The 23,694-nt window shown below is 46.9% G+C and overlaps 1 protein-coding gene across 1 annotated transcript in view; it reads right to left on the bottom strand.

The window, feature by feature from the left end:
- Window positions 1–6,891: 6,891 nt before the first annotated feature.
- VSX1 (visual system homeobox 1) overlaps window positions 6,892–23,694 on the bottom strand; it is a 17,171-nt gene continuing 368 nt past the window's right edge. Inside the window, exons 2-9 of the mRNA XM_011952193.1 lie at window positions 21,382–21,460; window positions 20,777–20,900; window positions 19,639–19,819; window positions 18,206–18,489; window positions 17,113–17,280; window positions 14,909–15,013; window positions 7,995–8,132; window positions 6,892–6,969 (exon numbers count right to left, since the gene is read on the bottom strand). Coding sequence (XP_011807583.1) covers window positions 6,892–6,969; window positions 7,995–8,132; window positions 14,909–15,013; window positions 17,113–17,280; window positions 18,206–18,489; window positions 19,639–19,819; window positions 20,777–20,900; window positions 21,382–21,460 — 1,157 coding nt within the window. The remainder of the gene's footprint in view (window positions 6,970–7,994; window positions 8,133–14,908; window positions 15,014–17,112; window positions 17,281–18,205; window positions 18,490–19,638; window positions 19,820–20,776; window positions 20,901–21,381; window positions 21,461–23,694) is intronic.

Raw genomic sequence — 23,694 nt, 5'->3', positions numbered from 1 at the left:
GGGCGAGGGGGCCCTCTGGGATGGGAAGGAGGCGGGAGGGAGCTGGCACCAACGTTAAGGAGGCTGGTGCACCCAAGCGCACTGTTGGGTCCCAAGATGATAGGTCGGTCAGTTCCGCATCTCAGAGGCTGAAGTAAGGTTTTCATGACTTTGTGCGCGCCTAAGAGTGAACCCCTCCCCTGGCTTCTCAGCGGCCCGCGAAGGAGGTTGGCGGGGAGCCCAGAAGCCGGGAGGCTGCGCAGGCCTGAGTCCGTGGTCTGGGGTCCCATGCTCCAGCCCCCCAGCTGCCGGCCTCCGTCCTGGCGGGGGTCACGTTCTGCTGGGGGTCGGTGGTGGGTGATATGGGGCGATGAGGACTTTCTCCAGTTGCTCCAGCATCTGTGGCCTGAGTTCAAATTCTGTGACCTTGAGCAAGTTCCTTAACTTCTCAGTGCCTCGTTTTCCTTTTGGGGAAAACGGAAGTAATGCCTCCCTGGGGGGCGGGGACGGCGGGGGTGGGGAGCTGCAGTAAGGAATACATCAGACAATGTCTGTCAAGCGTCTACCCTTGTGTGGCCCCATAGTAAGCTCAGTAGTGGGGGTGATGTTTTTGCAGCTGTGGAGCCAGGAAGGACAGAAGGAAACGTATAAAACTGGTCTCCACCGAGTTCTTAAATATTTCGACACCCAAGAAGTAAATTCATAACAAAGGGGCAAACACAGGGGAAGAGAGGTTTTGGAAAACTGGTTTCTTGAGTTCTTTCTGATGGGAAAGTTTCCTTCCCTTGAGCTGTAGGGCTTGCAGAGGGGAGGAGCCTGCCATTAGAGGAGCCTCTGCGTGGGCCAGCCACCAGCCCCTGCTGGGGAATGCTGCTGTCTGCCAGAGAAGACAGGAGTGTACCTAAGGGCTAGAGAATCAGTGACATCTACTAGCATAACACATGCCCTGCACAGTGCTCGCACTTGACCTGCATTTTCTCCTTTGTTTATTTATTTATGATACTTTTTTAGAGATACGGTCTGTAGCCCAGGCTGGAGTGCAGTGGTTCCCATCATAGCTCACTACAGCCTGGAACTCCTGAGCTCAAGCGATCCTCCTGACTCAGCCTCCTGAGTATCTGGAACTACAAGCATGTGCCACGACATCCGGCTAGTCTACTTAATTTAAAACTTATCTAGTGCTGTCCACCCCCACTGACTGTCAAACTCCAGGTGGAACAAAAGAGGAAACTGAACCCAAACAAATAAAAGGGCTTACTAAAGAGCATTCGACTGGCTAAGGGAAGAGCAAGACTAATACCCAGTGCCCCCAGTGGGGAGCTCTTTGGCCTAAGTTCCCATTTGAATAGAATATTAAAGACACCCAGTACAGGGCACTGAGGGGCAGAGGTCAGTAAGTAGTGATAATTGTAAATTGAGAAAGCTCTTAACTGTGGCAGGTGGTCATATAGATGGCTACCAACTCTTCCTTCCCATACCTGCATGTGATAGCATGCTGCTCTGTCCAGAGGCGGACCCTGGCTGGCTATATTGCTTTGGCCAGTACAACCTGGTGGGAGGGATGCTCTGACAGCTCCATGTGGAGGCCCTGAGAGACGCTGCAGCCCCAGCTTGTCCTCCCATGGAACCCAGCTGCAAGCTGTGAGGAAGCAGGGCTGGCCTTCCAGAGGAAGGGACCAAGGGAGAGGATGAAGCTGCCGCATTCACAGCCAGGACCAAATCCCAGACAGGAACGAGGCCAGTGTGGAGGCTCCCGCTCCAGCCAAGGCAGCCTCATGAGTCACCCCAGATAACGCCCAGGATGTAAAGGAAACTCCCAGTCCACTTACAGAATTGTAGAAGGAATACATTGTTGTTTTAAGTCACTAAATTTTGGGGTGGTTTGTAACTCAGTAGTAGGTAACTGATACAACAATTGAGGCTGAAAAATGCATGGTTCTTTCACTCACTGACCTCTGCCTCTCAGTGCCCTGTACTGGGTGCCTTTCCTCTCTCTGCCCTCCAAGTGTTGAAGTGCCCAGGCGCTCAGCCCTCAAATCCCCCTTTCTCCCCTGCCCCCTAGGAAACAGCAACCAGCTCTCTAATCTCTGACTTTCATATTGACACCTGCCACCTGGACCTTTCCTCCACATCTCAGTCCTGTATTCAAATGTCTCATTCACATCTGAAACATACCAAGTCCTGGGATTCTTCCCCCCAACACAGATCTTCCGTGTCAGTGAATGGAAATGGCATTTTCCTGCTGTTTGGGCTCATACCCTTGTCATCCTAGATTCCTCCCCCTCACACTCCACATGCAGCCTGTCAGCAAATCCTGTGGCTCACCTTCAGAACACCTGCAGCACTAACCTCTTCCCCCATCACCATCCTCTCCTGCCACCATCCCAATCACACCCATCTCTTTTTAGGATTATTCAGTAGGCTTCAAATTGCTTTCACCCTTGCCCCTGACAGCCTAACCAGCAGCAGTGCAATTCCTTTTAAACAAAAGTCAGAGGAACTTGCTCTGGAGCTTAGAGCAATCCAAGGGCTCCCCAGTCTCCTTAAAACAAAGGTCACATCATTCCCTGGCCCACAGGCCATAGCCTTACTACTCAATGTGTGGTCCATGGGCCAGCAGCATCACTTGGACACTTTGCAGAAATGCAGAATGCCAGGCTCCATCTCAGACCTGCTGCCTCAGAATCTGCATCTTAAGCCCCCAGGGGAGCCACATGTGCATTCAAGTTAGAGAAGCACTGCCCTTCCTGATCCAGCGTCCCCTCTTCCTCTGCTCTCCCTCACTCACTGGGGCTCCAGCACATTGACCTCCTCCTGTCCTTCCCATCACCAGGCAGGCTTCCACCTCATGACCACCACACGCTGTCCCTTCTGCCTGGAATGCTCCACCCAGATGTCCACAGAGACTCCCCCTCACCTCCTTCAGGTGTCTTCAAACATCCATTCATCCAAGAGCCCTTCCTTCCCTGTCACCTACATAAAGTTATACCTCTGCCCTCATTCCCTAGTCCCAACCCCTGACTTGATTTTTCTCCATGGCTCTTACTTATTAGCTCTGTGTTTATCTTCCCAGTCCTCCTACCAGGAGGGAGCTCTGTGAGAGAAGAGACACCAGCTACGCTGCTTGTGACTGGGCCCGGCACCGACAGCCACCCCGTGGAGAGTGCACGGCGATGGCTCCTTCTTCCCACTACCTTCATTTCTAAAGTCTTCTACAACTGCAATGAGAAAAAGTACATAGAACTAACTCTGTTTTAAAATAAATACTACCTCATTCTTTCCGGTTGGATAAGAAGAAGTGATCATTTCAGAACCAAACACGTCAGAACCAACCAGGTGGTGCAGAACTGCACTTCTTGCTGCCTGAGTTACCTAGAGGTGGCCTTGAGACCTTCCTTCTGAGTGTCACAGCCCAGGCCAAGGTCGTCCCCATTGCCTCCCTCCTGGCAGCCAGTCATCAACTCTCGCAGAACAAGCACGAGGTTGAACTCCACCCCACTGCACCCACTCCTGGCCCTGCATCCCGGAAGGCCCTCAGAGGTGTTGAGAGGGCAGCAGGCTATCAGGGCAGCGCTGGTCACATATTCTCCCCAAGAAGCCCGTGGCCTCAACTTCAGGAGAGCTCACCTTGGAACACTGGATGCTGTCAGGCTGGGGCTGCAGACACATGAAGGACTTGGGAGGTAGGGTCTTGGGAATCCGGGCTTCGCTTCTGTCTCAGGACTGGTGTTTAGGCCAGAAATGCCAGCACAGCTGTGACTACTGACCCTACAACCCACAGCAGTGAATGCTCTTGCCCTCACTGTACATGTGTGAAAATGATCAGGAGGACAGAAGCTCACCCGAGACCACCAGCTAGTAGGTAGCAGAGCCATAGCCTCCAGAGCATCTTAACTTAACAGCTTTAGGGGAGAGCCCACCAACACCACCTTCGCCATTTGCCTTCATAGCTCCTGCCATGCCCATTACTCCAGAGTCGCAGTGCTCGGGTGCTCGAGAAACAGTCTTGGCTGATAACGGATCCCCACCCATTCCCTGTGCACTCTGTGGTCTCCAAAGAGCTGGTAAAGCCCTCCCTTCCTCTTCTTTCCTCCATCTCTCCCTCTTCCCGTTCTCTTCATTTGTCTCTGTGACCCCACCACACACCTCTTTCCAATGACACTCAGAAGAAACTGTGAACTTCTCCCACGTGCACCACCAAGAGCTGAGGGCTGTCAGCTGGAAAAGGATGGTCCAGTTATGGTCCCTGCAAGCAAGCAGGTCACAATTCAAATTGGGGAGGGACAGACACTGTTCAAATAGCTGAAATGCATAGTAAAACCAAAACACAGAATTTAGAAGAGCACGACAGAGCTCAGAGCAAGTACAGGACCCAAATGCTGGGAGTCTGGAATTGGCTTTGTCACCAGTACACTGAGTTCTTTCTCAACTCTGCATCGGCTACAAAGAAAGATCACCAGATTGGGGAAAAGGGCAAGCAGGTTTTATTCTCAGCCAGGCATGGAGAAGCAGAGAGCGCTTGCTCTAAAGACAGCTTCTTCCAGAGCAGTGGGAAGCTGGGGAATGTTACAGGGTTAGATGTGGAGTAGGGGCTATGTAAGCTTGTGTGGGGAGGAACTTCAGACACGCAGGTGCAGATCATGAACATGCTCTTCATACAACACGTGTGCAGAAAGTGGCAGCGATTCTCTTCTGTGAGTGGGGACTTTAGCATTATAATGGCATGCCAATGATCTAAAGGTGGCAGGGGCCACTGGTTCTGGTTTGCTCTGGTTTTGTGCAAGCCTTATCTTCCTCTGGTAATTGGTGAAACGTCCTGAAGTTCTCAGGCCACCCACAGTTCTTTTAAGCAAGCTTGCCTATAGATAAGGGGATTAGAAAAAAAAATTGCATAAGAAAAAATAAGGAGCTTTCTCAGCTATATCTCCAGGGCTGCCCTGGTAGCAGCTTCACAAGGTGACAGGGCTCCCTTCCCTTCGGGCTCATGTTTCTCAATGTGCCCAGGAATTCCAGGTGATCATGAAGTATGTGGAGTCTGCGCATACATCTGCTTCAGCAGGGGGCTAGAGGATCCCATATGGCTGCAACACACCATAACCTCATGCACTGTGGCACCATGCACCCAGCCCTGCAGATGTGCAGTGCGCCCCCGACCCTGCGGGGTCAACCCAACAACACACAGTGAAGCACGGGACAAGAGAGGGTGGCCACAAGCACAAAAAGGGCTGGGAAGTGAAAGCGCAATCCAGCAACTCTCCAGCATCCTTCCTGGGGCTGCGGGATGCCTGGCCAGGCAGCTATGGTCTGTGATGCTCTGAGGGCAGTGCGGGAGGCAGAACAGTTGGGCTCTGTGGTGGGGCCAGCTCCTGGTCAGCACAAGCAACATGGTAACTCAGTTCCAGCAGCACCAAATCATGGTAACTCTTAATCACTCACCCCAGCCATCCATGAGCATGCAAGGCTGGAGACATCATCCATCCATCCATCCATCCATAGAAAGGACTTCCCCACAAGACCCCTTGCAGCACTCAGTGGTCAAGGAAGATACCATGAGAATCTTACCCCTGGGAGAACCAGTCTCCTAACTGCCAGGTCTGCAGGGCCAAGAGGGGCATAGCAAGACCCCCTACATGCCAATGTCCCCTTCCCTGTTCCCAAGCTGCCTCTCCTGGGGGTCCCCCACTGCCGTAGCTGCACTGCCTGCTCTCGCTCAAGACCAGGTGTCACTTTTAGTGCTACTTTAGAGCCGTAAGTCTCTGAGATCACAGGGACACCTTGGGGTCACTCCAAGGGCAAAGCTCTCAGAACTTTGAGCTGTGGCCACCATCCTGCCTCCTGTGTGGATCAAAAATGGCTTCCTCCTTCATGGACCCCCTGAGTGTACAGATAGCACTAGACAGGGAGCCAAGAGAGAGGCCTAGATCCCCTCCTGGCTTCTATCCTCTGTTCTGCCTCCAACCTGCCATGTGGCAAGGCCCCTGACATCTCTAGGGCTCAGTTTTCTCATCTGCAAAATGAACCAATGATATCCAAATTCTGAATCCCTGAGCTCTAAAATTCCAAGAGGTGTGTGAGTCCCATTAAGGACATGCCAGACTTAATAGCCAGAGTTTCTTCTCCTTTCCTAAAATCACAGCTTCTGCCAGTGTGGGGCCCTCCACAGATTTACCTAAGGACCCCCAGACTCTGGCTCTGGAGAACTCCTGCCCTCCTTCCTTCCGTTCAATGTCTTCTTTGGCTCACAACTGTCCCACCCTCATCAAGGGGGAGCTGTCACTCTGGGCCAGGGACAACCGCTGTTTCTTATACTACTTTAGGGCTGGAGCAGAGACATAGCCACCCAAGCCCATGTCTGAGCGATATAGACAGGAACGCCCTTTGTGATTTTCTTTTCATGTTGGTTCAACTAGAATTAACTTTATCCTGGACTTCAGTGTAAGCAGGCATTGACATTTTGGTAGATTTCCAGTAAGCTAGCTTCTGAGAATGACAGCCAGCTCTGGCTGGGAAGGTTTAGATTTTGACTTGCATAAAACTAAAAATTGAGAGGTGAAGCTAGGAAATATATCCTCAGCTAGAACTCGGCATTTGCTTTAGTTTGAATTTGAGTGACAACTAGAGTGTGGAGCTTAGAGGAGGAGGCTTATAGTCCAGAGGACAAAAGGGATAGTCCCAAGTTCAACACTGTGCTCGGAGAAACAGACTCCCACACCCAGGCAGAGGCACGACAGCAGCAGGGTTTCCACTGCACCGGAAAGACCAGGGGCTCCCTGCCCTCATGGCTTTGTCCTGTGGTTTCATTGTCCAGCAGAAGCCTGAACCCGTCCCCACACACACGCAGGGCCAGGGGTCCTGCTGTCTGCTGGTGGCCCACCCTGTCCCCAGAGTGATCTTGGAGCCAGATGCACTGCTTCAGCGGTCACGCAGATATTGCCCGGGTGCTTGTTTTGCAGCAATCACCTGGTTTCTTGACCCCTCCATGATAAGAGGCTACAAGGGGGAGAGGGAAACCAGGGAATAGCCTTTGGCTAGATGTGAGCTGTTGGCCCCTTTGCTCTGTCCTGAGAAGGCAAAGGCCACTAAAACTGTCATCGCATCTCTGCCTACGCCCTCAGGAACTTCTTGGGCTTTCCAGCCTCTCAGCTCAAACTCAAGGGTGAAGGTTTATGATGCAATTACAGCTTTGAGCAGAGATCACAGGCAGGGGAGGAATTTGTCTGCAAAGGTGCCGATCGCTAAGGCTGGACATGGCTTTCTCAGGGACCAGTTTCTGTGGGTCCCAAAGAGAGATTAAACATGGCCCCAGCTCTGAAAACACCAGCGGGGACCCAAGAGGATGTGTATCTATTGATGAGGAACTAATAGCGTTAGTCAAATTTCTCACCGGACTGAATGTTGAGAAATTGTAAACCTGGCCAACACTGCCCCCTGGCGCTCTAACTGATGCTGCTTTCCAGCCTGTCTAAGCAATCTGTCAAGTCTTCCACAGGACAAGCCAACCAGAAGAACTCACGCATTCCTTAAGCTCACACCGCCATCAAAGGAAGCCCAGGAGCATTTCCCTAATAATGAGCCCTCTCAGAATAGCCTGTGTCTCCTTAGTAAATTAATCAACACAGATTGACTATGGCCAGGGCAGTGTGATAGTCCTGAACTAGGGGAATTCCGGATGAGGACATGAGAAATCTCTTCGCCCTGGCAAAGATACATATTCCATCAAGACGGAGGACGGGGTACGGGAAGTGTATAGATAGATAGATAGACAGATAGATAGATAGATAGATAGATAGATAGATAGATAGATAGATAGATAGATTCCTTTAAAGGTCTAATAAATTGGAAAAACGCAAATCCCTTGGTGGGAGAGAAATTCTGAGGAGGAGCCCCTGGCAGGTAGCAGGCAAATAGTTTGGAATTCAAGGCAGAAACTATAACTGACGGATATAGTCAGAAACACCGTTTGTGGTTTTCTTTTCATATTAGTTTAACTAGAATTAACTTTATCCTGGACTTACTGTGCAAGCAGGCATTGACGTTTTGGTAGATTTCCCGTCCAGTAGCTTCTGACAACGGCAGCCAGACCTGGGAAGTGGCTTGGGAGGGCAGCTGGGAGCACTGGGAAGGTGCTCTGGGGAAACCGTCAGGATTTTTGGCTGGGGACCAGGGAGAAGTAGAAGTAAAGTAAAGTAAAGCCATGCAAAAGTTTTTGTCTGGGTGGAGGAATGATATGATGCAGCCTAACTCTACATAGTGGTAGAAACATATATTTATTTGGTATGTTTAAATTTTATGTATAATTCTTAGACAACTAAAAGGAGTATGTGATTTCCAAACCATTGGTGAAAGAAATGGAACAAAAATTGGTCAATTTTAAAGAAACAAAATAGGAAAGGGTGGAGTGGGGAAGGAACAAGCAAGGATGGCAAGTTGGGAAATATAAAATAAGATCAAGAGATATGTCCATACATCATATCAGTAATAACTGAATTAATTAAATTTTCCCATTAAATAGAAATTGTAGCATAGAGTAAAAAAGAAAGAAAATTTAGAAAAGAGGATGCAAGACATGGGGCATGGGATAGACACACATACACACACACCACACACACACGGACACACCACACACACACAGAGACACACACCACGCACACACCAAACACACACACCACACACACACGGACACACCACACACACACAGAGACACACACCACGCACACACCAAACACACACACCACACACACAGACACACCATACATACACCAGACACACGCACACACCACACATACACCACACACAGACACACCACACACATGCACACCACACACACACGCACACGTCACACACAGACACCCACCACACACCACACACACGCACACACAACACACACGTGCGCACATACAAAGACACCACACACACCACACATGCACACACCACACACACACACACACACGTGCGCACATACAAAGACACCACACACACCACACATGCACACACCACACACACACACACACATGCACGCACACACACTACACAACCACACACATGCACACACCACACACACTACATGCATAGACACCACACGCACACACCACACACCACACCATACACACCAGAAACACACCCTCACACTCCCCCACATCACACACACACACTACACACGTCATACACACACACACACCACACACAGGCACCACACCACACACACACCACACACACGCACACATCACGCACACACCACACACAACCACACAGCATGCACACACACCACACACAAACCTACACAACCACACTGCACACACTCGCACACACACACCACACACACGCACACATCACTAACACACACCACACACTTGCAGACACACACGCCACATACATGCACACACAGACACACAACACACACACCCCCCACATACCACATATACACAGCACACACACACAACACAACACACACACGTGGACACAAATACCACACGCACCTGCACACACCACTAACACACATGCACAAACACCACACACAGATTACACATACCACATACACACTTCACACACACCACACGTGCACTCACACATACCACACATGCGCCCGTACACACATACAACACACAAACACGCACACACCACACACTCCCACACAACTACACCATATGCACACAAACCACACACAGGCACACACCCACACACATGCACACACACCACCACACATACGCATGTGCACACACAACACGCACGTACACACCAAACACACACCACACACGGGCAAGCTCACACACACGCGTGCTCACATACACCACACACACACTTGTGAGCAAACCTGTGCACACACACACACGCACGCACTCACACACATTACATATGCCCGCGCGCACACCACACACACGTGTGCACACACACCACACCACACACACACTAAACACACGCACACACCACACATATACCACACACGCACGCACACACCACACGCACACACACCACACACATGCACATGCGCGCACACACAAAGATATGAACATTTGGAGTTTTAGAAGGAGAGAATGGGGAGAGGAAATATTCAGTGAATTAAAAGCTGCAACACTTCTAGAATTAATGAAAGACAATACTCGGCTCAGGAAGGACACAAATTCCAGTTGACCTAAATAAAAATGAAAGCAGCACCTCAACACATGATTGCGAAACTGTCACAAACCAAAGATAAGCAGCAAAAAAGTCAGAGAGTGAAGACAGATTACCTAAAAAGGAATGGTGTTTAGACTGACAGCTGACAGCTGAGTAAAATCTTTAAGGTATTTCAGGAAAATAATTGTCAACTTTGAATAGCGAAATCATCTTTCAAGAACAAGCACAAAATACGTTTTCAGACAAACAAAAACTAATAGGCTTTTCACCCTATTACTTCAGGATTACTTCCAGAAGAAGAAAAATTATCCCCCAAATGAGGATAATAAGGGTGGTGTGCCTGCAATGGAAGGACAGAGATCAAGGAAATTGTTACACTTGTGGGTAAATCTAAAGAAACATTAGTGATATGAAATTATAGCAATAACGCCTGCATCATGGGGTTAAGAAAAAAACAAGGTAAAAGAAAAGTCCTGAACAAGAGTGCAGAAAGTAATTAAGAAATCAAAAGTAGCATCCTATAATTCCTCGAATGTTCAGGACAGTTTTACATTTACATCAATATGCATGTCAAATTTTCTAGATTAACCACAAATAGAAGCAGAATATATACCTTCTAATCTAGTAGAGGGGGACAAGAGGCAAGAAAACTGAACAGTTTAAAAAATGAAAAAAAAGGAGAGATAGACTTAAAAGAAAGGGTAAAAAACATTTGCAAATACAAAAAATAAATTTGTTAAAATAAAATTTAAATGTCAACAATTATAATTGATATAAATGGAGTAAATTCTCTAGTTAAAGAAAAGGTTTTTGGAACGGATTTTCAAAATCTCAACTATATACTCCTCAAGAGACAAACCTAAACCTAAAACATATTTAGAAATGTTGATAGTAAAAGTATAGAAAATGTTTACCAAATAAATATGAATTAAATATCAGACAAAATGCACAGTAAGACAAAATGCAAGAAAGTTAAAAGGGGAAACTTTGTATGATAAATGTTCACCAGGAAGATCTAGAAGTTCTTAACTTACAGACACCTAATAATACAACTCCAAAAATATGAGCAAAGATTGATGGAAATACAAGGGGAAATTGAAAAATTGACCCTCATAGTATCTTCAGGCCATGTATAAGAAATCCCGAAATCATTTTTTTAATTGGGGCAGTGACTGTATAACTGTATATCATCTAAATCCACAAAAGTGGCTATTTCGCTGGATTCAAACATTGTTTACAAAACTGAACTCGGTAAAACCACTTTGTGTGTATAGATGGAACTTTAGGTCATAATAGTTCTTTCAGATTCTGTGATGCATTCAGTCATGGCTGAGGTTGTTGGCCCTGGCATCCTGTCCCACTTCTGCTCCCAGTCTTGTGGACCTGTGGGCAGGTGCCTTGACTTGGGAGAGGATGCAGGACTGAGGAGTGGGAGAGGGGATGGGCAGAATGCCCAGCAAGTATTCCTTCTCCAGTCTGTCACGCCAAGGGCAACCAGGGCTGGGTGCCACCAGGATCTTCATGTTGCTGCGTAGAATGACTTCAGAGGTCTCCATCACAAAGGCAAAAGAGGAGAATTTATCACAAGAACTCCCCTGACTGGTCACGGGCTGCCTTGTGTGTGCTATAGACTTCTTCTAGGAAGCCCTTCAGGGTCCACAGGTGGAAGTACCAAGCAGGGGTACCTAAGACGTCCACATCTCAAAGTCAGAGAAGCCCCAGGGCAGTGTTAAAAGAAAAATCTTAGGCAAACTAAATGTAACAGAGTTTAATTGAGTAAAGGATGATTTGTGAATTGAGCAGCCCTGAACCGGAATAGATTCAGAGAGACACCAGTGCTGCCACATGGCCAAAGAAGATTCACGAACAGAAAAAGGAAAGTCACACACAGAAAATGGAAGTGAGGTACAGAAACAGTTGGACTGGTTACAGCTTGATGTTGTCTTATTTGAACATGGTTTGAACAGTTGGCCCACTGTGATTGGCCAAAACTCAGTGATTGGCACGAGAGTAGGTTACAGCCTGTTTACACATCCAGTTAGGTTATAGTTTACTATGTACAAAGAAACCTGTTGGCCAGACTTAAATATGTAAGGAGGCAGCTTTACACTAAACTGAATTTAACAGCAGGAAGCAAGACCAGTTGCTGTGGCAATGGCCAGAGTTAGAGATATTTGAGGAGATGTGATCCGGGGCAGAGAAGTGTACCATGCAGGAATTTCTTGCAAGACTCATTGCATTACTTGGGAAAAGGAATGCCGCCCCCCAACCCCCTGCACACACACACTCCTGTGCAATATCGGGCTTCACCTTGGTCATTGTTATGGAATCCCTGGCCCTCCAAGGGCTCCCTAATGGGACAGTGAAGGAGATCCCAGAATCTCCTCCACTTCCCAGGTTAGTTACTGCACAAAATTGACTGTGTTAAAGAGGGAAATAGAAAAGAGGCAACCTGGCTTTTCGAAGGACAAAAAATTTCAGTTCTGCAGGAGGCATGAGTTTAAGTTCTGTATACACGGTGACTAGAGTTACTAACAATGTATTAGGTACTCGAAATCACTAAAGGGGTAGATTTTAAGTGTTCACACCACAGAAAAAAAAAAATTATGTGAGGTAATGCTGTGTTCACTACCTGGATTTAGTCTTTCCACAGTGTATACACATTCCAAAACATTATGTCTTACACCATAAATGTATACAATTTTAATTTATCTATTAAAATGTAAGTCTTATAAAGAAAGAATGAAAAGGAGGAAGTACTCCTTTTTAGTAGGCGATCTTCAACAGAAGAAAGTGAAAAAAAGTCCTAAAATGTCAGTATGAGACAACAGATTCTGCAATGACAGGAAGGGTGGGTAACAGACAATTATGTGAGCAAACACATTTCAAAGCCCAGGTTGAGATCAGGGGTCAAAGAGGAGACGACCACGGCTGGTGACTTAGAGGGTCAGTAAGAGGGACCAGGGCAGAAAAGCACAGAAACTCCTCCGCTTAAAATTTCAGGCTGTGAGCTCACATGGGTGCCGAGCTGAGCACCCAGGCAGGCACAGGTCAGCCACACTGGCTGAAGGGGATGCCCGTGTGTCACTCATGATGGAAAGAGGGGAAAAGGGCAGCCAGCCTGGGGTGAACTCTTAAGAGTTGGAAGTAGTTGGGGCAGTGGTTCACGCTGTAATCCTAGCAACACAGGAGACTGAAGTGGGAGGATCACTTGAGCCCAGGAGGTAGAGGTTGCGGTGAGCTATGATCGTGCCACTGCACTCCAGCCTGGAGACAGAGTAAGACCCTCCCCTAACCCTCAGTGTCTTTTTTTTTTTTTCTTCAAGGCATTTTGGGTTGAGGAAGTCCAGAAAAGTCAGAACAATGCCCTGGTATGGACATTTCACTTTCAACAGATAACCTTGCGTAGAAGCAGTTCCGAGTGATAGACAAAGCCTCTTAAATAAGGAGGGGCGTTTCTGTAAGAGCAGTTTTCTGCACCTGTCACTTGGACCTAGCTGTCATGACTGCAGGTTTATTCTCATCAGCTGGTAACAGATACGGGAAAGCACACACTGAACTTGGAAGACCAAAGCTTTCAACTCCCAGGTTGTTGAATTCCTTGCACATCAGGGTGCCCTGCAGGGGGCAAGTCTGGTAGCAGTGATCATCGAGGATGACACAGGAAAATTGGTATGCTTCCTGAGGCAGAACAATGCTACGGGGTCATTTCTCCAAAGGGGCAGACTTTAGCAGCATTACAGGGTTCAGCTGAAGGTCATCAGGCACCACAGCAGGGTTTGGGGAGCCTGTGTGCCTCCTGCAAAGTCCAGTGAACAGGAGCCTCCAGGAGCAGAAGTTTGCACTGGAAAACAGAGAGTATTTCTCAACAACTTTTGTGTATATGTAGGTAGAAAGAGGAGAAGGTGGGGCTGAGAGAGAACAAGAGACTGTGGCTTGCTGAACCTAGCTGAAATAGATGCACACAATTGTGAGCTTAAGATGATTGTTTTAAGCCACAGTTTAGGGAGAATTGAAGGATCTTCTAAATCAAAACATCTGAAAGCTTTATAGTTTTGCCTTTCATATACCAAACATATACACCATGTCTTTAATCCACTTGGAAGTGTTTTCCTGTAAGGTGTGAAGTGCAGGTCCAATTGTATGTTTTCCCATATGGACAAACAGTTGTCCCAGTAACTTATCAAAAAGCCAGCCCTCCCCGGGTGTCAGCCACACCAGCTTTGTGTCCACACTGTGTGTGCTGCCTGCTCCTTTTCCTGCTGCATGGGTCCATTCTTCCCTCCGAGCCAATACTATCCCGCTGTGATGATCACAGTCGTATCAAAGCACTGGCCTGGGACAGACTCAGCCATCACCTCATTCTTTAAGGGTGTTTTCCCGATCCTTGGCTCTGAGTTTCTCATCCATTTGACAATCGGCTTAGCAGGTTCATTTCATTTCTCTGCAGCCCAATGTCTCATCCTCTGAGAATGCAAAGAGATAATGAATTTAAACATTATTCATTGACCACAGAAAACAATTTGTGCTTTCCTATATTGTTTTTATATGATTAAACCTAAGGAAAAAGCATTATTTGTTATATCTTGTTCTTCTGTCATTTCTGAAAATATCACCTTAATTCATGAATGTCCTCAAGTCCTGAGCTGCTGCCTCCTGCTGCTACAGAGACAGGAGTGTTAACACTGGTTCCTATTAGGAATGTTTCCAAATTCGCCTTACTAAAATTGTAATTTTTTGAAATCTTCTTTTAGATTTTAACAGCTGCATTTCAGCTGGCAAACAGTTTTGAAAACTGGAAACAATTCAGTCCTACTGTCAGTCTGTGGCCAGATTCCAATCTGACGTGCTGCAGGATTTGAGTGAGGGTTGACAGGACCACGTGTAAAATCCTGCTGGCCTCTTCATCCTCAGACTGGGACTGTGAGAACCACGCAGGAGTCACTGGCAAGATGTGAACTCTTTATCCTGAAAAACTTTCACACGATGTTTTTAAAAGCATTTTTGTCTCGTGAATTTAACCCTATATTGAGAAAGTGGTGTTAATATTTTAATAATGTTAATAATAAAAATTATTTTATTTTTACATACTAATTTCACAAAACTTAGAACATATTTAAAAATTCAAAGTATCCATTTGTCCATGATCTGAAAAATTTTATGAATATTTTAAAGAATTTTCATCTATTTTTTCATCTTTATGCACACGTTTCTTGTTTTCTCTCTTAATATCACATACACACTACTTTATCTCCTGTGTAGGGATGACCTATTGGTTGGTTGGTCAGCAGTCATACCCCTTTCTTTCTTCTCTGTTGAAAGGGGCCAAATTACATTAGTTAATGGGCAAAAGAGCAGGGGCTGGCCACAACCCAGCCCCAGAGGTGAATTTTGATTGGACTAAACCAAACAAGGAATTCTGCCCACCTGGCTGGTGATGACTGGCTTAGGCCCCAGCGTGACATGCAGTGCTGACCACTGAGGAGTGAGAGGCGGGTCTGCTTGCTGGTGGGGGTTTACTCCTTGATGAAGTGTGGCCGTAAGTGGTCTCCACTGTGATGTCTGGACTTCAGGAGCCTGCAGTGACCTTGCGGGGACAAGCTTGAGTCCTGGATTCCTGATGATGTTGCTGAGTGGCTCAGAGTCCTTATCTCCAGACTCTAGTCACACAGGACAGTGGTGGTCCTCTGTGGGGCGTGGCCAGTTGAGCTCCTGGTCCTTGCACAGCCAGAGAGAGAGAGCAGCCCAGTGACACACCGGGCCCTGCTCTTGGAGTGACGTTTTGCTGTGTTCCTAGAGTTCTTCTTGAGTTGTTGTTGCAGACCATTCCAACAAGCTAATATTCCATGATTTCTTTTGTTGGTCCCATATTGTCAAATAATGATAATGATAACAAACTTTCTCACTTGATTTTTGACATTAATAGAAATGCCAATAATTACAGTAATAATAAATATTTAATTTGCTTCTTCCTCAGTTACACCAGAAACTGAGCCAAGTACATTGCTCATGTCATCTCATTTAATCTTCAGAAAAACGAGTGTTCTGCTACTATCCCCATTTTACAGTTGAAAACCCGAGAGATCAGAAAGGTAGTGTAACTCATCCAAGGTCACATGGCTAGAGGTGGCAAAGTCACCTCAAAGACTATGCTCTTACATTATATGTGTATATATACACACATGTAAGTATGTACACATTATAAAATATTAACCTGCCATATTGAAGAGAGTTCCTTATGTTAAGAAAGCATCCTTCCATTTTTACTTTAGTGCTCTTAGCCCCTTTGTCTTGTGCCACTTCCTATTTTCTCCTTTTCCTTTGTAACAGTATATAGAGATTTGTCCACTACTTGTATATTTTGTATGCAGAACCAGTTGTTAAGGTTATTTATTTCATTTTCATTCTGCTTTACATATTTGTTTATTTCTATCTTTGTTCTTTTATCTAGGGATTTTTTTACTCAGCAACATTTTGTCAGCATCATTTCACATTAATAAATATGCCTTACTGTTACAATTTTAGTGGCTGCCCGTATTGTCTAAGTGTGATGTACATAAGTTGCACAGCTTACTGGTTCCCTCTCCCAAACTCAATCCTGGATGAGCTAAGGAAGAGGGATGGGAGCAACAATCAGGGAGTAAACATGAGGAAATGTGTTGAGAACCCTCTGGGAGGCAGAACCTGTGTGGCCCCAGAGCCCGGAGCCAGGGCTGCTGTCTCTAAACAGGAAAGACAGAAGAACTTCCAGAGTTCATGCCAACTGCTCATTATGGATGCAGTCTCGGGCCTCAGTTATGATCTCTATTAGCGAGAATTAATATAAGTACATAGGGCTCATCATTTTCTTTTGCTACAGAAAGGAATTGGTAATGTTTAATTTTCCCAAGAGTATGGAACTAGCATAGGATGAGAAAAACTGGCCAAAGGGAGAGAGCTTCTGTTTTCTTACCTGCAGAGATGGGACCACCAAGCCTAGCCTGACAGATCACTGTGCCAGTTCCCAGAGAAAGCCCTCACAATGAGCAGCTCCACACTTTCCTTGCACTGCCCTTCCTTCTTCACAAAGTACCACATTTTCCCATCAACTAGAAGGTATCTCTCTGGACTCCGAACTCCAAAGAGTGAGTCAGACACAGCTGCTGCCCCAGAGGAGTTGACAAAGCAACACATGGTAAGAGCTGCAGCCTGAAGAATAAATAAAATGTGTCACGTGTCCCCAGATTGAGAAGGGGTGAAGGGAGAGCCTGGCTGGGATCAGAGATAGTGGAGATGTGCACATGTGTAATAGAGGGAGTGCCTTGAGAAGCAAACACACCACAAAATGTTTATTTTAAAATAATAAAGTAATGGCAAAGGAAATGCAGGAAAGGGAACATTTACAAAATCCAAGTCACTAAAGTGCTTTCAATCAAAAATTGTAAAAGACTAAAAGCCTGGTCTGACCTAAAAACACTGTTTCCAGCTATCCAACAATTGTTTAAATGTGATCCTATGCTATTTTTGAAGGAAATGCAGAAACGTCCAGAGTATGGCTTTCTTTGAGTTCCAATATAAACAGCCTATCAAGTGACACTCAGGAAAACATAAATTACTCCGTAACAAGAAAATTGAACTATCCAAGGCCAAGCTCAAGGTAAAGACAATATAATTCATTCATGTGTCTGTATGAAGTCTTCACTATAAAGATACCAGACTCTTCTGGAGATTAAAGAATTTTATATTTCCTAATTGAGAATGAGGACATCAGACCTAACCTGTTCATCTGTATAGCACATTGAACCACACATCTCAAATGATGCCCAGCAGTGAAATCATTTTTGAACTTCGGGTCCTTCCTGCTTAAGCTTCAAAAGAGAATCAAAAGTTTTGCACCAAATTAACTGGTTAAAGTGCCATTAAGGAACCGTTTCCATTCTAGAATGAAATAGAATTTTCCCTAGGTCACTCATCTGTCCTCTTAAAGCAAGTGGCATTGCATTTTATCTTGACAGTGTCAGAAGAAAATCAAACTGGGAGTATATGTCTTGGACCATTTTTGTCTTTTTGGAAAATGCCAGTGAGGAATATGCACATTTTCAGCCTTTGACAGTGGGACCTGTGGGTCTCATACGGCTCCCACCTTCCCTGGCTGGGGCCCTTCCAGTGCCATGGAGTTGCAGCCTCCTTCAGCACCAGCCCCAGGGTGCACTTTCTTGGTCTCCTGCCGGGCAGAGCTGGAGAGGTCGATAGCCACATCTTCCAAGCCATGCTCAGGGCTCACTTTATCCAAGCCTCTCTGTGGTCCTGACTCACTCTGGCTAGAACCTTCTTTGAAGTGGTCAGAGCCCCAGAGTCCTGTCAACTTATCTTCACTTCCTGGCTTCCTTATCATCCCCATGGATTTTTTATGCATCCCTTGCAAAAAAAAAAAAAAAGGAAAAAATAAAAATATAAATTTAAATTCAGCAATGAAGTAAATGTCCTTCTTATTGTTCTCTAAATCCCACTAGAATTGTCCTTGTCAGTGCCTATCTCTGGGGCCTACAGGAAAGGCAGGTAGGTAACTCCCACCTTAGGGGTTTAAAGCAGGCATCTGACCCCGGGTCACATCCAGCAAAGGTGTTTTGGATGACAGCGATTGGCATTGGGCCCACTTTCCCCAAGGCTGCGGTCTGGTGGATGCCAGTAAGCCACCTCCCCACCTGCTTGTGTAATTTCAGATGAGCCGGCTTGGGTCACTGCCCACAGTGCTCCCTCTATTGTTTCAGTCCTTGAGAGCAAAGTCGAGACATATCTATGATTGGAACCTCCAGTGCCCAGGATAGGGCTGCTTGGTAGCTGTTCAAAAACTGTTCGCTGAGAGAAAAACTTCCTCCATCTAAACCTAAAATGCCACCATGATCCTCCTAACTAATCCCCCCCATGCCCGGAGTTACTCATCTGTGACTCATTCCCACAATCTGCGATCCCTGCCTGCTGGTTTCTGGCAACAGCAAACAGGGCAACAAGGGTGGAGCATCCTGAGAGTGCCCAACAGCGAAGTTTGGACCTCAGCAGCGGAGACTGTTTAAACACCAAAAATCCAAGGGACGGAAAAGCCATTGGGCAGGTTGTTCATGGCAGAACCAAGCCCGGGGCCAGCTCTCCTGACTCAGATGGAGGGGCTCACTGTCTCCAGGGGTCGCTGCTCAGCACCGCCCTGTTTCCTATGACCAAGTTCCCTAAATTGCACAGTTTCTACAAATTCTAACAGCATTCAACGCTTGGGAAACATATTTCACATAATGCAATGATGTCATTTCACCCTTAAATCCCAAATTATTTAGCATGCATAGCCCGGTGAGACTTCCACACAGCCTAGACAATCTCTGTGAAAAATGAGGCAACCGTCCAGATGCTGCAAGTTTTGTTATTAACTAAAAATAGGAAGAACGGTTCTGGACCTGAATCTCAGTAAACTGACGTTGCTTTGCTTTGGAAATGGCTGCCTCGGTGGGGACCCCCGGGGACCGCCCCACCTCCTACAACACCTCGAGCAGTGCGCTCCCGGGGGCCCTTCCTTACCCAGGAGCCAGGGCGCGCAGGAGCCCAGCAGGCCACCCTCGGCGGAGTTGAGCACGGAGTCGGGCAGCGGGATGCAGTGGCGCACCATGGCCCCGTACAGCCCGTACTCTGCCATCACGCTGCTGCCGCCCCAGCGCTTCTCCCGCTTGCGCCACTTGGCCCTGCGGTTTTGAAACCAGACCTGGTTGGAGGCAGGAGAAGCAGAGAGCACACAGAAGAGACAGTGAAGAGAGGCGCCTGGAGGAGCGGAGGCGGCGTCCCTGGGCTCGGAGCTTCTCTCCCGAGCACGATCCCATGCTATTTCTGAAGGAAATAGCTCCCGAGGGCCAACCAGCCGCCCCCAGGGAGCGCGCCCAGGAGTCCCCAGCGGCGCCCATGTGCGGTCCCGGACTCACGGGCATTCAGCGCGGTAGGGACACGCGTGACCAAGTCCACTGAAGTTTCCATAGAGTCAGGAACGAAAAAAACTAAATAATCAAACTCCCTTTTCCCACATTGTGTGAAGATGTCAACTACAGTGTTTCCTGCTTTTTCTCATTGATTGGAAAGAGTTCACTGGGGCAATGGCTCCTTCCAAGCTTAGGCTCTTGGGATGCTGGTGATATTTCTCATTAAAAACATTATGTTAATCAAAGACTATTATGAAATCCGGTGTAGCTGTTAAAAAATAGTTAGTGACATATATTCTGACAAAACCAAGAAAGAGCAAAATTCTGTGTATGCATGTCAGCGAGTGTACATATGCAGGTAGATATGTATATGCACATACATATTCAGGGGCAGATAATATACTCCACAAAGTGGAGAAAGGTCTTCTCAGGCATTTATGTTGATTTCTTTCAGGGTTTGAGATGGAGAGGCAGTATTTTTTTTTTCATTGATGTATCTTTATATAGTTTCTAGTTGCAGCACACACTATCATGTGATTTTAAAGAATGATTTGATACTAAATAATAATAAAATGAAAAAAGGCATGAGGGTCACAGGGACATGCTCTTGTGGTGCCTTCAGCTAAGGGAGTTTCTGTGCAAAGGGAGAGTGTTGGCTGTAGAGAAGGGACTGCTGATTGGCTCACTGAATGTGGGAATGACACATTCTCTGTGGTGTCTTTGGAAAGAAGAAAAGGGACCCCAGACACCTGTATCCGGTCTTCAGGGAGCTCAGTTTTCATAGCCAGCATTTCTCGGGCATACACATCAGGGTAGTGGGCCTCGCTGAATGCCTTCTCCAGCTCTTCCAGCTGGTGAGCAGTGAAAACTGTCCTGCAAGGACCCCAAAACACACACGTGGGCACGTGTCCCTTGGGGACAGCAGCCTCCCTGGCCTTAAGGACCAACGTGCCTACTTCCCCTGCTGTCCACACCCTAGAAGCCACCTCATGATAATGGAACACCCCACCTCTGAACGATTAGCTGATGTAAAGTCCAGAAATTTCATTCAAACAAAAACAGTTCTTTAGCTCTTTCTTAATGAATTCCATCAACTCATTCTGACAAAATCCATTTGACAGGCCTACAAAATTGTCTTTAAAATACTGCCAAAAAAAATGCTAGCAAGATTGTAGCATTTTCCCAGCCTCCTAGGAATAGCAGAATTATCTTCCCAAATGGCTTCTGTGCCCTTCCTACTGCCAACCACTGGGCCTGCCATCATGCAGATTCATAAATTCTCAGTTGCAGGTGCCATAAACCTTGGGCTGTGTCCCGAGGAAAGGCAGGCAGAGGGGACTGCCTGGCCCTGTACCTGTGCCGCCGCTTCTTCCTCTTGCCCAGGGTGGGGGACGCCTTTAGGTCATTCCTGTCTTCAAACGGGCTGTCCTCATCTGCTGGCACAAAAAGAAGAAGAGGACTTTAAAGGTGATCATATTCTCCCCTCTATTTCCTGGATTTTAATGTGAGGATTGAAGTTATGAACCTCTTGGGTATTTGAGTAGTTAACAATATGAACTAGCATTTTTAGTGCCTCCTAGATCCCAGTTCTGTGCTTAACACTGTCCATACATTATCTCAAGTATTCTTAATATAATAATAAAACACCAAAATGGCTGCTATCATTATCATCCTATTTTTACAGATGAGGAAACTGAGGCACAGAATGGTTAAGTAATTTGCCCAAGATCACACAGTTAGCAAATAGTGAAGTTGAGAATTCAAATCCCAGATTATCTGAAGCCAAAACTACTCGGTCACTGATTGCAGCTTCTATCCCCACACTGCTTCCAAACACACCCACCCCTCTGCCCCCAGCCTCATCATCTTAAATTAACCTCTGCACCAACACTTCCCAAAGGAAGTCTGGGGCTTGTGACATCAGAATGCTTGTCAGAACTGCACCCCTTCCCTGATGCACCAAATCAGAATCTCTGGAGGTGGGGTCAAGGAGGCTCATTCTTGACAAGTGTGCTCAGATGATTTGTAGTTGCCCTTGAAAATTCAAGAACCATTCCACTGTGCTTTACCTTTTTATACCCATTATATCAAAAAGTCTAGATGGAAAAGAAGGTTAGAATTATTGTGAGATTCATTGCTAGAAAGTATAATTGCCTCAAAATATTTTTAAAATGAATAAAGGCAAAAATAACTAAATAATACTAGTTTTACTCATCCATCAATTCGTTCACTAGAAACCTGACTTGGAATAAAACATTCTGTATTGGACTGTCCGACCTGATGAGACATGAGACACATAAGGGTATCGAGCATATGAAATGTGGCCAGTCAGATCAAGACATGTTGTAAACATAAATCACTCAGTGGAGTTAGAAGACTTAGTGCTCCTAAAAAGTAAAATATTTTTGTATTGATTACACGTAAAATGATAATATTTGTGATCATTGTTAGGTTAAAATATAGTATTTAGATTCATTTCACTTTTAACGTGACTGTGAGAAATTTCCATCAAACATGTAATCACATTGTATTTCTCTTGGACAGCTCTGCTCCAGACTTTCAGAAATGCCAGCAGAGTAGGATTTAGCTGCCTTTGGTTTTGTAAGAAAGAACCCATCCCATGAAGACAGTTTTTGCATTTTTAGTGACAATAATAGGGAGTTTCATTTTATCTTACATAGAGGCTCATGAAATAAAGTCCTTTTAGAGTGGAGCGAAAATGTGCCTGCCTGTTGATCTGATATGCTTCCTTTTAGTATCAGAGACCTAATGTATTATTTTTGCCTTGGCTGCCTGGATGCTCAGCTCTAGATTCTACCACGTACCTTCGCTAGTCCACCCTTTCTTGTATAATTCTTTCTTTTCTCTCCCACACCCAAAACCACTCGCTTTCTTAGCCCTTGACCTTCATAGAATTTCATTGCTTCCTTCTCTTTCCCCGCGACCCGCCAGGATTTCTTTGGGGAAATGGGTAGGCCAGGAACACATCTCTAGGCGTAACTACAATGAATCCTCGAGGTTGCTTGTTTGTCCTGCACGGGGGACTGCGTGGACGCCGCGCCGGCAGAGGAGTGCGGTACCCGGGACTCTCTTTCCAGCACCTCGATGGGCGGACAGTTCCAGGGCTCGAGGCCCAGTGCTCTTCAAGGACCTTCAATCATTCGATCATTTCCGCCCGCGTTTCCACCTGGTACCTTGTTCGGTGCTGCTGGTGAACAACAAAGGTCCAGGCCTTCCCGACCCACACCGCTGCCAGAGGCCTAGACTGGCGCCTGGCGCTGGGGAGAAAAAAAGCCCTCTGGAGATGGTTGTTGGGGTGCCAAGACCCCAGGGTCTCATCAAAAGGTTCCACCCGGAACCGGGTGGTGGCGATCCCACATCGCTAACGGAACAGCACCCCGGATGAGAGGCAGGGATTTGGGATGCAGCAAGGGGCAAGCGGCGCAGTTGCGCGAATGCCCCTCCAGCGACGCGGCCTCGCTCTGGGCTCCCGCTTAGATCTGGGCCGCTGGGGCCAGGGGCGCGGTGGGGCTATGGTCTGTGACCCCTGCGCCGTTCAGAGCCTAGGGGACCGGGGTAGGAGCGTAAAGCGCGGGCCTGATTACCGGACGTCGAGACGCTCTCGCTGCGCTTGTGGCGGCCGAGCGCAGGCGGCTGACGGCTGGGG

The sequence above is a fragment of the Colobus angolensis genome, unplaced genomic scaffold (genome assembly GCF_000951035.1).
Source record: "Colobus angolensis palliatus isolate OR3802 unplaced genomic scaffold, Cang.pa_1.0 Scaffold336, whole genome shotgun sequence".
In the NCBI taxonomy this organism is placed as follows: domain Eukaryota; kingdom Metazoa; phylum Chordata; class Mammalia; order Primates; family Cercopithecidae; genus Colobus; species Colobus angolensis.
Note: the sequence above shows the minus strand (reverse complement) of the source record. Positions and strands in the feature narration are given on the sequence as shown.